Genomic DNA, 17,514 nt, shown 5'->3' on the forward strand with positions numbered 1-17,514 from the left:
CTGCACACACAACATCCACACCCTACACCAGAGGTCTTCAAACTGGGGCGCCTCAAGTGATCCGGGGGGGGGGGGGAGGGGGGCAAACTCTGGCCAAAAGAAATATTATACAGATAACATGCCTTTGTTTTAAGCAGAAGCATGTTATTGCAGTTTTAAAAAGGTAACAGTACTTAACTGCAATGTTTAAATAGGTTTAGACCTATTTAAACATTGCCATCGTTCTAAAATAATTGTGAACAATTCTGAGGGGGGTGCCCCAATGATTTTTATTTTTCAACTGGGGGGGCGCGGCATTAAAAAGTTTGAAGACCACTGCCCTACACTGAACCGCACCCCCCTTTTCATAGACACTACACCACTCACACATGCTGCCACGACACCAGCACTCCCTGATTCAGCCACAAGTCCCATCATACCCAGTCACCACACTTCCAGAGCGCATACATCCACCCCATTCACCACATGCGCATTCACCACAACTACCAATACCCCCACATGCAGCACATCCACCTTACCTGAAGACACCACCCCAACAGTCACCCATCCACCATGGCAACTCCCTGCACCTCATCCCCCCTCCTCCATGACCGCCTTTGTGCCCTGAAGAAAAGATTCCTGTATGAGTTTTCCCTCTTGCCTATAATCCAACCACCCCGTGGTTCCCTGAAGCGCCCTGTGCCCTCCCCGAGAACAGCTCTTCCTCCACTGCCACCTCTGGAGTTGTCCATGCCCTTAACCCTGCAAACAAATCAACCCCCTCCCAAATCCAAGGTCACCCCTCCCAAGTCCAAAATGAAGGAGCTGGCCCCAAAAGCTAAACAGAAAGAAAAGCACCCCTGCCTATACCAAATCCAAGCCCAAGGACCCCCCCCCCCTTCCCAAACTATAGCCCCCCACCTCTGCCATCCCCCTCCCCCCAACCCGTGACATGCCTGCATGCCCCCTTTATGCTCCTATCATGTGGATGCCACTTTGCAATCAGGAGTCAAGTTGGGGCAATGACAACTTCCATATGTGCCTGGGGCACATGGACATATTGGACTGGCCAGCTGGCCTGAGTTTTATATAGTCGAGCAGATTTGTTTTTCTGCATTACATATATGGGCCAACTGCATGTTGGTTTTGATGGTGACATACTGGTCCTGCCTTTCCTTCAACAGGGATGTGTTGTATTTGTGTATGTCATGTGATTGTGTTGCAGCATGAGTTGTGTAGCTAACTTGTGCATTATACTTGGTGTGATGTCTTGTGATGGTGTTGTGTGGCATTGTGTGGTTGATGTGTGTGAGAATATGTTAGGAAATGCCTCCTTGGCATGGTTACCCCCTGACTTTTTGCCTTTGCTGATGCTAAGTTATGATTTGAAAGTGTGCTGGGACCATGCTAACCAGCCCCCAGCACCAGTGTTCTTTCCCTAAACTGTACATTTGTCTCCACAATTGGCACAATCCCGGCACCCAGGTAAGTCCCTTGTAACTGGTAACCCTGGTACCAAGGGCCCTGATGCCAGGGAAGGTCTCTAAGGGCTGCAGCATGTCTTATGGCACCCCAGGGACCCCTCTCTCAGCACATGCACACTGCCTCTCAGCTTGTGTGTGCTGGTGGGGAGAAAATGACTAAGTTGACATGGCACTCCCATCAGAATGCCATGCCATCCTCACACTGCCTGTGGCATAGGTAAGTCACCCCCCTAGCAGGCCTTACAGCCCTAAGGCAGGGTGCACTATACCACAGGTGAGGGCATATGTGCATGAGCACTATGCCCCTACAGCGTCTAAGCAAAACCTTAGACATTGTAAGTGCATGGTAGCCATAAGAGTATATGGTCTGGGAGTTTGTCAAACACGAACTCCACAGTGCCATAATGGCTACACTGAAAACTGGGAAGTTTGGTATCAAACTTCTCAGCACAATAAATGCACACTGATGCCAGTATACAATTAATTGTAAAATACACCCAGAGGGCATCTTAGAGATGGTACTAGATGTGTTGGGTCCCCTGGGAGGTCTCTGGAGTCTAAACATAATGTGTTCCCCGGCGACTGCGAGTGAGTGAGTAACCAGAGACGACCGCCCTTAGCCTCCACAGCGACGCCTGTAGAGAGAATCCAGAGGCTCCCCCGACAACGACTGCCTGTAACAAGGGACCCGATGCCTGGAACCAACACTGCACCTGCAGCCCCCAGGACCTGAAGGAACCAAACTCCAGTGCAGGAGCGACCCCCAGGCGACCCTCTGCCTAGCCCAGGTGGTGGCTGACCCAAGGAGCCCCCCCCCCCCTTGTGCCTGCTTGCATCGTTGAAGTGACCCCCGGGTCCCTCCATTACTTCCTATCTAAAACCCGACGCCTGTTTGCACACTGCACCCGGCCGCCCCTGTGCCGCTGAGGGTGTACTTTCTGTGCCTTCTTGTGTGTCCCCCAGTGCCCTACAAAACCTCCCTGGTCTGCCCCCGAGGACGCGGGCACTTACCTGCTGGCAGACTGGAACCGGGGCACCCCTGTTCTCCATTGAAGTCTGTGTTTTGGGCACCTCTTTGACCTCTGCACCTGACCAGCCCTGAGCTGCTGGTGTGGTAACTTTGGGGTTGCCTTGAACCCCCAACGGTGGGCTACCTTTGCCCCAACATTGAGACTTGTAAGTGTTTTATTTACCTGCAAACCTAACCTTTACTTACCTCCCCCAGGAACTGTTGATTTTTGCACTGTGTCCACTTTGAAAATAGCTTATTGCCATTTTTACAAAGACTGTATGTGATATTGCTTTTATTCAAAGTTCCTAAAATATCTAAGTGAAGTACCTTACATTGAAAGTGTTTAATGTAAATCTTGAAACTGTGGTTCTTAAAATAAACTAAGAAAATATATTTTTCAATATAGAAACCTATTGGCCTGGAGTAAGTCTTTGAGTGTGTGTTCCTCATTTATTGCCTGTGTGTCAACAACAAATGCTTAACACTACCCTCTGATAAGCCTACTGCTCGACCACACTACCACAAAATAGAGCATTAGATTTATCTTCTTTTGCCACTATCTTACCTCTAAGGGGAACCCTTGGACTCTGTGCATACTATTTCTTACTTTGAAATAGTATATACTGAGCCAACTTCCTACAGAATAGATATGTCATGTGTGTTGCGTGGACCTAGTGTGACATCTGACACGTTGTATGGCAGTGTTTTGGTATGAATTGGTTGTGTGCGATTGTTGCTGTCAGTATGTGTTGCCACGTGAAGGTGTGCAGTGTTTTTCCTTGCCAATGCGTTTGTGTGCTTTCGGTTGTGGTATCATTGTGTGACTTGGTGGTGTTGTATATGATTGTGCTAGACAGTGGCGGTGATGTGTTTGTGTGGGGTGGTGGGTGCATGGCACGTGTATGTTGGCCATGGTGTGTATAGTCTGTGTGTGTTTGTACGGGTGTTTGCGTGTGTGTGAGTGGCTGTTATTTGCCGTGCCGGCTGTGTGTGTCTCCATGTGTACCAATGGCCTTACCTCCAGTGTGTGCTAGGTGGGTGTACTTATGGTTGTTGTCTTCGTCTCCGTCGCTGGTTCTGGAGCCGTGGGAATACTTCAAGTTCAGGTTCCATGGCGGCTCCAGATGTGTCTGTGTTCCTAAAGGTGAGTGTCTCCTTTTATATTATTCGTTTTCACCACTGTTTTGGTGGCGGTCCGACCCATCCCAGAAATCCTGGCAGTGTGCAACCTCGTAATATGCTTGGCAGTAACATGGTCCCACTCAGACTGAAGATGCCTGCCGCCGTCCTTGGCGGTCCCTTCGCACTGGCAGTACTGATGGTGTATTGACTGTATTCCGTTGGGAACACCACAATGGTCATAATATGGCAGTCTTTGCTGCCAGGCCGGCAGCGGTATGGCTGCCACCTCTACTGTGGCAGTCCTCAGACCGCCAAACTCGTAATTAGGGCCTCCGTCTCCTTTTATAAGCAGGGGATATTTTAGGTGAAGAGATAACATCCTGAAAGTATGCTTAATATCCATTAGTGGAATTGCCTCAGGTCTAAAATCGGTTCTGAATTCTTGTTTGTGGACATTTTTGAGGATCAAAAAATATCCTGAGTAGATGTCTTACAAGTTCTATTTCACCCTTTGGCAGAAAGCATATCACCTCCATCCCCAGTAACCACAGCTAATGTTTAGGGCAGGTTTCAAAAGGATTCTAGTAGGAGGGAATATGAATTGAAGATTTTAACCAGTCTGTGGTGGTAAGAATGTCCCTGCATCTATACTGACACCAGAAGAACTTCTCCTCGCTATCAAAGTTTCAGCCTTCTTCTTCATTCTTTGCATCTCATCATCCATATAAGAGCCAAAGAGGAGCCAACTCTTGAAAGGCAGTGTCATAATTTTTTAAGTGAGCGTCAGTCTTTAAAGGTGTTCAAGGCAGCCAATAAGCACGCCTTAGGGATATTCTGTGACAAAATTAGGTAATCTACTAATCCACAGTGTCAATCAAAACACTGATCACGTTATTGGTCACTAGCTAGCCCTCTTAACACAACTACCATAAAATCTTGTCTCTCTTCTCTTAGGAGTTCCTTTCTTAAAGTATCCAAGGGTTTCCATGGGGTTCTGTCACATTGCCCTGTCAAGTCATGATGCTAGATGTCTTAAAAGCTGTAGCATTGGAACCACAACTTTACGCCAAGCTGCATAAACCTGTGTGATACCTCTTGCAGGAGGAAGAGAGATCGCTGAGGCTTCTTTCGACAACAATACAATGACAGAATCCACTTTGGGTTTTTATCCTAGGTGTAATGGATTGTGATCAGAGGGTGTGTACCTCTTTTACAGTCTTGGTGTTGCCATTTTCATTTTGGCTGAGGAAAGTTTTGCAAAGCTGGGAATTAAAGGCACGAGGGCCCTTGGGCAGAACAAAGCTGTAAGTTCTCCATGATAGCTGGGACTGGATTGAGGGCCTCAAATTGTATATTCACCTTTGCTGCTCCCCTACGAATAGCATCATAGAAGGTAATGATGTTATTTAAAGGTAAATAACTTGTCAGAGAGCATAATGTGATATGGGAGTATATGATTTTTAGGATAAATCTGATAAGTACTGTCTGGAATGAGACGTATATTGAGACCTCTTTTTCTCATGCCTTCTAGGAGATGGTGCAAGCAGAGAAGAAGGATGATTCGAAGCCCCAGCAGGAGAAGAAGGATGCACTGAAGCCAGAGGCAACTTTCTGATGGAAAATACAGACGTATTCCTGTGAAAAAGCACTGGTCTCAGTGAAGATACAAAGGCGTAAAACGTACCTGGAGCACATCATCCATATGAATTATCTGTGGGACCTGTTAGCGAAGGTGACACCAATGGAAGAAGCAGAGAAAGAAGGACGTCCAGAAGAAGAGTTTGATAAAACAGATGCTGTTGACTGCCCTGAGAAGTGTTGCAAGATCCACTCAGCATAATCCAGAAAAAAGAACTAAGGCTGTAACACAAACTGTCAGTACAGAACATGATGGAAAATGGAACCTGCTGGCCCCTTAATGGAGCAGTGCGGGCTTTCCAGTCTTGTACACTTAACCTCAGCCTCATTTTCCTTCATAGTTTTCCCTGTCTAGTAAGCATGTAGAAGCACAAATCTGACACTTCAGCACACCTTCTGATAATATTCTGCAAGTTTGCATTTTGTTTTGTTTAAAGTTGCTCGTTACTAGAGAGAAATATTTGGAAGAAGTTGGCCTGCTTTTCAACTTCAGGTGACTATTTTTTACCTTCATTTCAAGATATGGATGTTGATTTAGACTACATGTAAATAGAAGCAGTCGGGATTCTCTTCAAGCAGGCAAGTCTGTTGTATGTTTACGGCTTGCAGTAAAGAAGCTATGATGTAGCATTTTTTGTGTTTACAGTGTGTAAGTTATTTTTATATTAGTGTGGTAACAAAGACAATAGCTAGATATACCGCGGCAGGACACACTACGTTTATCAGTCAGTTTCAATAATGGAATTATGGATAACAACATGATAAAATGAATGCAAATTTTTAGAACCTGTGAAAACATAAAGCCCTGCCAAATGTTCCACTTAACAAAAAAATAACCTTTTGAGTATTTTGTCACAAAACAAACTTACCTGCAATTTCCAAGTCGCCATATGATACCTTTCAAGTGCAAATTAAGGTTGAGACTATTAAAACTATGAAAAGTGACATGGAATGGTTATGAGAAATCCTCTTGGGAAGGAAAGCTTTGAGCTTGTGGGCATGGGGTTGTGGAATCCTGACTACATGCATTGCTCGTGTGAAAAATCCATAAATAGCAAACTGATGTGATTGACTGATACTACTAACCATTGACATTTGGAACATACACTTTTATATCTGATTTTTAAAAGGTGCACAATTTAGACATTGGTATAATAATTTGAACTAACAAACTTATCATGACATATTTACTTTTGAGTTTCTAAGCTTGCAAGCAACTGTTTAAATACATTTTATTTATATGGAATGGGAATGAAGCTTACTTCAAACTGCAAAACAATCTGTAATAACTTAGTAGCAATTTGAGACCATGAAATACAGTTTCAGATCTTGTACTATTCATCAACTGGGTAAAATTCAAAGGACACTAAAGAAATGTTCCCTGTTAAAGGCAAACATTTTGACACATGCCACAGAATTTATCCATTACCTTGCCCCAGTCCCGCTGGCATTCTGTCACCGCAGAAGGCATTCTGGCTTTCTTTTTACTCTGCTTGAGTTTCTCTCCCGCATTCACAACTTCAGTCGAATCATTTTTGCACGATGGGCAGTACCTGGAATAATATGATTTTTCATACTTTATTTGTTCTACTAAGTGAAAAGTGGGCGTTCTCAAGTATCACATACATGCCATGTCAAATAACACAGTCTTTTTAAAATATCTAGAGGACTGAGGTCGCAGGTAAGCAGGAATTCATGTGCGAGGACACGATCCTTAATGTAATTTGTCAGCAATTAATGGCGTCCATAAAACACAAGGAACTTTGGACAAAAGAATGCTCTGCTAATTTAACAAGTTACTCTTAAAAATAATGGTAAATTGGCTGTCAAGCGTTTGGAAGGCACTGTACAGATTGCTGTATTATTATCATTATTACTATTGTTATTATCAATAATGATAATAACTATACTAATGAATATTATTAATATTAATAATGATGTTAATATTATTTAATTTATTGACGGTGCAACTACTCCAAAGGGAATCTGGGAGCTGAACCATAATCTTGCAAGTGTACAAAGCAATTATAAAAACATGAAAAGAACAGAACAAACACGTTTAAAAAAAAACTTCCTGAAGTAAGGATGGTCGAAGAAGGCCATAGTACAGACTGGACTGCTATATTCTGAATAAATGTGACAAATAAAGCACATTGCAATAAAACAGATGCAAGGCGGTTTTGCACAAATAGTACAGACTAGACTGCTATATTCTGAATAAATGTGACAAATAAAGCACATTGCAATAAAACAGATGCAAGGCGGTTTTGCACAAATAAACATGAAATGGGCACTAGATGCAGAGGTGTGGAAATGCTATGGCCCGACACCCAGGACATATTGTTTGGGCTCAAAGACAACAAGTTTTCATATGTATTTTGTCCTTGGGACAAGTAGGCCCAGCCCCCTGCAGCACAAACCCTTTGGCTGCCAGTTTACTGCACCATATAATGGACCAGGGAAGGGTACCGTCTACAGTAAAGGTAACATTTGTGTGCATAGGTTAATGCTGTTCGAACTTATATTTAAGGTTCATTAATGCAAAACCTTTATTATCAGGGAGTTCGCATACTAAAGAAATGTTGTAAGCTTGGACAGTACTACTGATAGTAGTTCCAGTATAAAAATGTGTACACACCTTTGCAAAGTTGAACAATATGAGGCTACATATAATGCTCCTAGAATGCTCTCTGATTAGAAGCAAATATTTGCAGAAGCTTCAAAGCAATATTCAGGAGTCTTTGATTTCAAAATCAGATGTGTTCATTAAAAAATGCAATTAGGAAAATAAAACATTTTGCTAAGCTGCTGTGAAACATTAGGTGCCATTTCTTTGAAGCATCATTTAGTAAAATGTGTTGATGCATACTAGTATTTCTAAAACATATATTCACAATGGAAAAATCACTGTAACCAGTTTCAACCTGAATATGGGAAACATGAAAATAAATCATCATTGTCAAAGTCAGCCTTTTGGTTTTGTCAATGGATGTCTTGTTTTGACATAGTTTTTGTAAAACTTTATTGTTGTGGAAGATGTCGGGCCCTCACTATTCTAATGAACATTGGCAAAAGCAAAAATATTTGTTGGTCTCAAAAGGCACACATTGCCACAGTAGTTCCTGGCATTGAACAAAACTACTTTGTGTGCTGATATGCTACTTGCACAATGCTGCCACTTATAGTGAAGCCAGCCAACAGACACAGAGAGAAACAGAATTGTACTAAAAACAAAAGATCTTGGTTGACACAAGACCTAATTAGGGGCTCAATTCTTAAAGGAAGTCACAAAATCACACTCATGCTATGTCATTGCATTAGTGCAGATTTCAGACTCATGAATTACCAAGAAGTAGGCCGGTAAATGGTACTCCTAGAAAATATTTGTGATCTACATGTTAGCTCAAGCAAATATGTATGTCTAAATTTGCTCAAGTGAAAATCTGTGAGCGTTTACAAGTTTGCTTTCCCTCCAATTACTTTTTTCCCCAACTGTCAGGAATACATTTCCAGGCTTTCTCAGTATGGTAAATAATTAGAGAAGTGCTAGAAAAAAAACCTAAAACATGCATGTTCTGTAGGTTTGCACAGCCTCAAAATGGAATCCAAAACTGGAACTATTGCTTACAGCTACCTACAGCCTCAGTCTGTACCTCTGTGGAAAGATGGCAAAATAAGAGATTTGCTAGTATTCAAACGCTACTATAGTATGAGCCTTGGCATAATCAGAGAGCTATTTTCAGAGGCCTTATATAATGAGATTGCTGCCATGATTTGTTGTTACCGCACTACACGGCACCAAAGGGACAAATGGATTTTGTTGAAGGACACAGAGATAAATGAAGCAACCTGACCCATAGAGAAGTAGATATTTTACTAAATTCCACACCCCTCTAGATGGTAACACAGCAATTATCTTGTTCAAAACTTTTAGATAAAAAAACAAACAAGTGATGTTTGCAATACAAACAGAACAGCTAAGCTGATCAAAGATGAAGCCAAGATTGCCAACGGGGGGCACTGGAGGTGGGACATTACCCAACAACCTAAGCAACCATTCCCGAGATCAAAAAGAAACAGAGCCGAGGATAATCAGAACCTCAGCCTTTTTGGAATTTAGTTGAAGAAAATTTCTCTTCATCATACATGTCACTGCAGGAAGACACGATTGGATGTTCTGATGCGCCCCATGGCAATCTTCATCCAATTTAAGAACTATTCTTGTGCCACTGCCAACTGCTTATGCCGTTACCTCTAAATGGAAAGACTTTAACAGCTTTCTTTACTGAACTGTAATAATTTCAAACACTGAACACCACATTTTGTTTAAGTTAAAATGTGTATGCAGTTTACTGACTCTGCTTTCAGTTAGGTGGGATAGTGCCCAAAACATATTCAAAAAGTCATTTGTAATAAACCTGCGATCGTGTGCATGTCCACTTAATGATCACTGAACTGTTAGATACTATACCCACTACAGCTTTGAATCTCAAACTGTTTCATAAGGAGCTCCCCAGCTACGTTAAAAATTGTGGTTGAGTCTCCTCAAAATGCTATAACATTTTAACATTATAACATTTGGCCTACATGGTGATGGTGTCTTTCTAGACAACAGACTTCCTTGCTTAGGGGGGACGATGTCTTCACAGGGGAGAAACCTAAAGGGCAGAATAGGGCTTATTACTGTGTGCTCTAATATAGCTTAGGTAGGAACCACATATATATTATCCCCTTCTGTGCCCAGCACGCTGACAACCACAAGGCCTCCTCCCATCACGCTGGAAGCATTTCTCTTCCGATCACGTGGAGGAGGTCGGAGAGGCTTCAAAGGGAAGGAAAGGAATTTTGTTCCCTTTGAAGTCTCTCTCAGCGTTTTAGACTAAAACGCCCACTAGACACCAGGGATTTATTTGTTTTTAGGAAATTGACATGAGGGAGCGACCGCTTGGGCAAGGGTCGCTCCCAGGGGGGGGGGGGGCATTTTTGGAAGGCCTTTTCTGCCCCCCCCCCCGCGGGCAGAAACCTCTAGGCACCAGGGATCTTTTTTTTGTGTTTTTTTTGTTTTGTTTTTTTGTTTTTTTAGAGGTGGGGAGCAACCCCTTAGGCAAGGGTCGCTCCCCAGGGGTGTTGGGGGGGGGGGGGGATTTATTTTAGGCCACTTCTGCCCCCCCTGAGGCTGGCTGAGCTAGAGGCCAAAATCCACAGGTAGGCACTACTTCTGTGAAAAAATGTGATGTGTCCACTTTGTGTTTTGGGCCATTTCCTTTCGTGGGCGCTAGGCCTACCCACACAAGTGAGGTACCATTTTTATCGGGAGACTTGGGGGAACGCTGGGTGGAAGGATATTTGTGACTCCTCTCAGATTCCAGAACTTTCTGTCACCTAAATGAGAGGAAAAAGTGTTTTTTTTTTTGGTCAAATTTTGAGGTTTGCAAAGGATTTTGGGTAACAGAACCTGGTCAGGGCCCCACAAGTCACCCCATCTTGGATTCCCCTAGGTGTCTAGTTTTAAAAAATGCGCTGGTTTGCTAGGTTTCCCCAGGTGCCGGCTGAGCTAGAGGCCAAAATCCACAGGTAGGCACTTTGTTAAAAAAACACCTCTGTTTTCTGTGAAAAAATGTGATGTGTCCACGTTGTGTTTTGAGCCATTTCCTTTTGTGGGCGCTAGGCCTACCCACACAAGTGGGGTACCATTTTTATCGGGAGACTTGGGGGAACACAGAATAGCAAAACAAGTGTTATTGCCCCTTATCTTTCTCTACATTTTTTCCTTCCAAATGTAAGGCAGTGTGTAAAAAAAGACGTCTATTTGAGAAATGCCCTGTAATTCACATGCTAGTATGGGCACCCCGGAATTCAGAGATGTGCAAATAACCACTGCTGCTCAACACCTTATCTTGTGGCCATTTTGGAAATACAAAGGTTTTCTTGATACCTATTTTTCACTTTTTATATTTCAGCAAATGAATTGCTGTATACCCGGTATAGAATAAAAACCCATTGAAGGTGCAGCTCATTTATTGGCTCTGGGTACCTAGAGTTCTTGATGAACCTACAAGCCCTATATATCCCCGCAACCAGAAGAGTCCAGCTGACGTAACGGTATATTGCTTTCAAAAATCTGACATCGCAGGAAAAAGTTACAGAGTATAACGTGGAGAAAAATGGCTGTTTTTTTCACCTCAATTTCAATATTTTTTTATTTCAGCTGTTATTTTCTGTATGAAACACTTGTAGGATGTACACATAAAGCTTTCTGGGATCCAGCATTGGTTTCTCACCCATTTGGGTCACTAACTGGAAGGAGGCTGAAAGCACAAAAAATAGTAAAAATGGGGTATGTCCCAGTAAAATGTCAAAATTGTATTGAAAAATTGGGTTTTCCAATTCAAGTCTGCCTGTTCCTGAAAGCTGGGAAGATGGTGATCTTGCCACCGCAAACCCTTTGTTGATGCCATTTTCAGGGGAAAAACCACGAACTGCCTTCTGCAGCCCTTTTTCCACATTTTTTGGAAAAAAACTAAATTTTCACTGTATTTTGGCTAATTTCTTAGTCTCCTTCAGGGGAACCCACAACATATGGGTACCTCTAGAATCCCTAGGATGTTGGAAAAAAAGGACGCAAATTTGGCGTGGGTAGCTTATGTGAACAAAAAGGTATGAGGGCCTAAGCGCGAACTGCCCCAAATAGCCAAAAAAGGGCTCGGAGCAGGAGGGGGAAAAAGCCTGGCAACGAAGGGGTTATGCATAGTGACAGTATGATGGGACTCTTCTGTGTTTCTCTCTTCTTGTCACCATTTTACTTCAAGCGTGTTTTGTCATCCTAGCTATTGCAATTCATGCCATTTTATCTAAGATGCAGCTGATTCAATAAACCTTATTGAACCATTCACTGCCTCTTTTTCTTTATAAGCATGAGACTAATGTAACTGAGAGAAAAGGATGAGATCTGATTCACAACGATTTCCCTGAGAAGTTATTCCTGTCATGTGCCCGTTGCCACAATCACCCCTGCTCTTGGGCGAGGCGAGGTGAGGTGCTGATAATTAGCCAGAAAACCGGAACAGGCCGACAGTTGTCACATGATGTGGGACTGGGCTCAATTTCCCCACAATTCAGGTGATTCTGCCGCCCAAATTGAGCAACCTCATTAGGATAATGAGAGCCTACGTGACATGGCTCCGCCAACGTTTGGTCAGCCACTAATTTTCGTATCCTCCTAAGTATCTCTGTCTTACTATGTGCTAAAGACACCTCAACACTATATACGGAGACGACCGTGGTGTTGAGGATTTCCACGTCAGCTAAGTAGATAGTACCTATCCAATGCTGTAGGCTGGTCAAGCTTGAACTTAGGATCAATCCCCATTTGGTGTCCTTATCTCTGAACAGGTATATCCACCATGGCAAACCCACAACGGGTAGCAATTGCAGTAAACATGCAACTTCCCCTCTTTGCTCATTTGCTAGCAAATGGCCCCACAGCCCAGAATGGTCCTGTTACATTTGTAGTTGAAGCTCACCCAGCCTACAGAACAGAAATATTTTATTCTTGGGTCACTTTTCCAGCAGTTGATGTGAACACTAATATATTTCATCGCTACACAACACCTAACATACCTGCACAATACAGAGCTTATAAATATTTAAAGATACCTCTATCTTATCAACACCATAATAACTGGCTTGATGGCGCCCTTCCACACACATACATGTTAGGTTCGGTCCTCTGAGCAATGATGGTCCTACCTGGCCTTTATTGGCCACATATACATCGCATCTGATGCTGCAAACTTGGCGGTAGCTGAGATTCACTGCGTGTATGCTGAGCTTACAGCAATATACAGACTCTTAGTACAGTTTGTAATGCAGACATTAAATATTTACCCAGCACGGGCTGCCCCAGCGCAACCACATGCAGATACCCCAGGCATTAATCCTGCCACTGTATACTTGATCATGGGTATAAGACCCGCGAAACAGGAGGAGAAAATAAATGCCATCTCCCACAAGGGTATAAGGACATTCCAGGACTGTTTTCAGCTTCTGGTAGTTAAATGTTACACAACATTGACCCTGAGGCATTATCCTACCTAGATGACACCTACCTTACGGACGATGACCTCGTGCAACAAGTAAGACGGGTAGCCCTCATTGATGTGGGATTTGCCAAATTAGGCTATAAGGAAAATGTTACTTACCCAGTAGACATCTGTTCGTGGCATGTAGTGCTGTAGATTCTCATGCTTTGCATAAGTCCGCCATCTAGTGTGGGGCTCAGAGTGTTACAAGTTGTTTTTATTCGAAGAAGGTGTTCGAGTCAATGCACTAAACCATCATATGACTTAATATGTCCTGAGCAAATATTGGACAGTCAAACACACACGCATTCTCAGAGCACTGCAACAAGACATGCTTGCAGTTAAACACTTATATACAAGGGACAACAAAACACATTTGATCATCAGTTACTGCTGGTGCCATTGGTTTCACATGGGAAACATCGCTAGCAACACTGTCAATGCAACGCTATGCATTGACCACGCTGCAATTATCACGCATATGCATTTACTACGCATGCTTTAGCAGGCAGCATATGCGTGGTAACAGCAGAGAGCGCAATCCAGGCGGAACAGGAAGGAGTAGCGACCAGAGGAGAGAAAGGCAAGTGGGGGCGAGTTGGGGTAGTTTTTAGGACAGGGTCAGAGGGTAGGGGTAGTTTTTAGGACAGGGTAGCTTTTAGGGTTTAGGGTGGGGTAGGGAGTTGGGATAGTTTGTAGGAGAGGACGGGGTAGGTTTTTAGAACAGGGCAGCTTTTAGGGTTTAGGGCGGTTTAGTTTTTAGGACAGGACAGGGTAGTATTTAGCGTATAGGGTGGGGCGGGTCGTTTTTAGGACAGTGCAGCTTTTAGGGTTTAGAAGGAAGGCGTGGGTTGGGGTAGTTTTAAAGGACAGGGCGGGGTAGGTTTTAGGACAGGGTAAATTTTAGGGTTTAGGGCGAGGTGTCAGGGTAGTTTTTAGGACAGGGCGGGGTAGGTTTAGGACACGGTAGGGTAGTTTTTCGGGTAAAGGCAGGGGCCGGGGTAGTTTGTAGGACAGGTTGGGGTCGTTTCTAGGACAGGGTAGGTTTTGGACAGGGCGGGGTAGCTTTTAGGGGCAGGGTAGGTTTTAGGGTGGGGTAGTTGTTAGGACAGAGTGGGGTAGGTTCTAAGACATGGTAGGTTTTAGGGTTTAGGGTGGGGGGGTCAGGGTAATTTTTAGGACAGGGTGGGGTAGGTTTTATGACAGAGCAGAGTAGCTTTTAGGGTTTAGGGCGAAGGCGGGGGTCGGGTAATTTTTAGGACAGGGCGGGATATGGTTTAGGGGGGGCAAAGTAGTTTTTAGGGCAGGGTAGCTTTTAGGGGTTAGGGTGCGGGAGGGAGGGGGTAGTTTTTAAGGCAGGGTAGGCTTTAGGACAGGGCGGGGTAGGTTTTAGAACAGGGCAGGGTAGTTTTTGGGGTTTAGGGCGGGGGAGGGGTAGTTTTAGGAAAGGGCAGGGTAGGTTTTAGGGCGGGCTCAGAGTAGTTTTTAGGACAGGGCAGGGTAAGTTTTAGGACAGGGTAGATTTGAGGGTTTAGCACGTGGGGTTGGGGTAGTTTTCATGACAGGGTGGGGTAGTTGTTGGGGCAGGGTAAGTTTTAGGGTTGAGAGCAGGGGGTTGGGGTAGTTTTTAGGACAGGACAGGGTAGGTCTTAGGACAGGGCAGGGTAGCTTTTAGGGTTCAGAGCGGGGGCCGGGTAGCTTTTAGGACAGGATGGGGTAGGTTTTAGGACAGAGCAGGGGCGCTTTTAGAGTTTAGGGTGGGGGTCGGGGTAGTTTTTAGGACAGGGCGGGGTACGTTTTAGGTTCAGGGTGGGGTAGCTTTTAGGGTGGGGTTGGGATCATTTTTAGGACAGGGTGGGGTAGGTTTTTGGGTTTAGGGCGGGGAGGGGCAGTTTTAGAACAGGGAAAGGTAGGATTAAGGGCAGGGCTAAGGATAGTTTTTAGGACAGGGCGGGGTAGCTATTAGGACAGGATAGGTTTTAGGGTTGATGGTGGGGTGGGGGGGGTCAGGGTAGTTTTTAGTACAGGGTGGGGCAGGTTTTAGGACAGGGCAGGGTAGCTTTAGGGTTTAGGGTGGTGGGTCAGTGTAGTTTTTAGGATAGGGCGGCGTAGGATTTAGGGTGGGGGTAGGGATAGGGATAGTTTTTAGGACTGGGTGGGGTAGGTTTTCGGACAGGGCAGGGTTGCTTCTAGGGTTTAGGGCAAAGGTGGGGGGGTCGGGTAGTTTTCAGTACAGGGTGGGGTAGGTTTTAGGTTTCAAAGTGGGGCAGGGAAGTCGGGGTAGTTTTCAGGACAGGGTGGTGTAATTCTTAGGACAGGGTAAATTTTAGGGTTTAGGGTGGGGGACTGGGGTAGTTTTTAGGCCAGGGCAGGATAGGTTTTAAGTCAGGGCAGGGTACAGTTAAGTTGGGGGGTTGGGGTAGTTTTTAGGGCAAGGTAGATTTTAGGGTTTAGGGCAGGGGTCGGGTAGTTTTTAGGGCAGGGTGGGGTCATTTTTAGGACAGGGTAGCTTTTGGGGCAGGGGTTGGGGTAGTTTTTAGGACAGGGCAGGTTTTAGGTTTCAGGGCTGGGTGGGTCAGGGAAGTTTGTAGGACAGGGAGGGGTAGTTTTTAGGACAGGTAGTTTTACTGCTTAGGGCGGAGGGTTAGGGTATTTTGAGGACAGAGCAGGGTAAGTTTGAGGACAGGGCAGGGTGGCTTTTAGGGCTTAGGGTGGGAGCCACGGTGGTTTTCAGGACAGGGTAGGGTTTAGGGTTTAAGGCGGGGTGGGGTGGGGTGGGGCGGTCAGGTAGTTTTTAGGACAGGGCGGGGTAAGTTTTAGGACAGGTCAGGGTAGGTTTTAGGGCTTAGGGTGGGAGCCAGGGGTCGGGTCGTTTTGAGGACAGGATGGGGTAGGTTTTCGGACACAGTAGGGCGGGGGGTTAGGGCTCAGGTTAGGGCGTGGATGGGGCAGTTTAAGGGTTTGAGCGGATGGATTATGGTGTCAGGTGTTGGTTGCGGGGGAGAATTTACCACACATTTTCCTTTACCAAACATGCTTTTACAACAGATTTAGTGGTAAAGGCATGCGTGGTAAAGACACGGTCGTTGTAGAGACCGCGTTGTAAAGGCATGCGTGATATTTGCATGCGTTGTTCCATCATACATCAGTTTCACGTAGGTCACATTCAATGAGGGTGAGACTGTCCCGATAGCAAACAAATCACATTTATATTCTACAGCAGAACAACGCTTAGCTCAAACAGAGAAAATTCTCACTGCTGTTCAGATGACTGTCATTAAAGAGAGATCTCTGGCCCAGGGGAAACACATTATTGTTGTACCTCCGATCCCAACCCTTGAGGCTATCATCAAAGCTAGCCTTCCAAACGCAAAAGCACTACATCCATGTTAGGTTCAATGGACAACGCCTCTGACTGCCACTGAAGTTGATTATGACTTTGACCCAAAATTACAAACTCAAGAATTTTTGCAATATGAACTTGAATACCCTTTTCCTGCAAACACATTGTCTATTGAACAACGCCAAACAATTATATACACTGATGGCTCAGCCCAGCCCGCAGTAGGCACTAAACATCAATACTCTGCCGCTTGTATGGTCGTGAGTGGCCACATAAAATATGGTGAATTCCATCCACAACACACAAGCAGACCTTGGGGGACTGCACTGCACAACTAGCAGAGCTCAAGGCTCTGGTGATGGTACTGGAGCACACGGATAAAGAACAGGGAACATTAATAGTCTGTGATTCGTACTATTGTGTTGAGTCCTTCAATGAATATCTGCAATACTAGTGCCAGAATGAGTTCAGAGATTCAAAAGGCAACAACATTAAATACAGACTACTGAAGGGAAAAGTAGTGGATCTGAAGGAAACGCTACCCAATGTCCATTTTGTACATACACTGGGATATCAGTGTGTTGGACTACACGTTACTGGCAATACCTTGGCTGATGAAGCAGTAGCTAAGGCTTCTGTTGTTGCAATAACTCATTCTAGAACAAAACTGCATGATAAAACACTGTCTGCTGTAAAAGCTTCTGCTGGCGGCAAGCCCATGCCAAAGGCATATCCTGGCAAATATTCCTACCGTATATCCAGCCTCAATACTGCCCTAGTAACAATACCAGGGGTGGGTGATCGTGTGATTCCCAACAAAGATGAAAGACCAGAATTGATTAAAGCAACACATCA

The 17,514-nt window shown here is 44.6% G+C and overlaps 1 protein-coding gene across 1 annotated transcript in view; it reads right to left on the bottom strand.

Moving 5' to 3' along the window:
- The window catches only part of UHRF2 (ubiquitin like with PHD and ring finger domains 2), a 690,531-nt gene that overhangs the window by 284,614 nt on the left and 388,403 nt on the right, over positions 1-17,514 (bottom strand). Inside the window, exon 7 of the mRNA XM_069230126.1 lies at positions 6,665-6,788. Coding sequence (XP_069086227.1) covers positions 6,665-6,788 — 124 coding nt within the window. The remainder of the gene's footprint in view (positions 1-6,664; positions 6,789-17,514) is intronic.

This window comes from Pleurodeles waltl, chromosome 1_1 (genome assembly GCF_031143425.1).
Source record: "Pleurodeles waltl isolate 20211129_DDA chromosome 1_1, aPleWal1.hap1.20221129, whole genome shotgun sequence".
NCBI classification, from domain to species: domain Eukaryota; kingdom Metazoa; phylum Chordata; class Amphibia; order Caudata; family Salamandridae; genus Pleurodeles; species Pleurodeles waltl.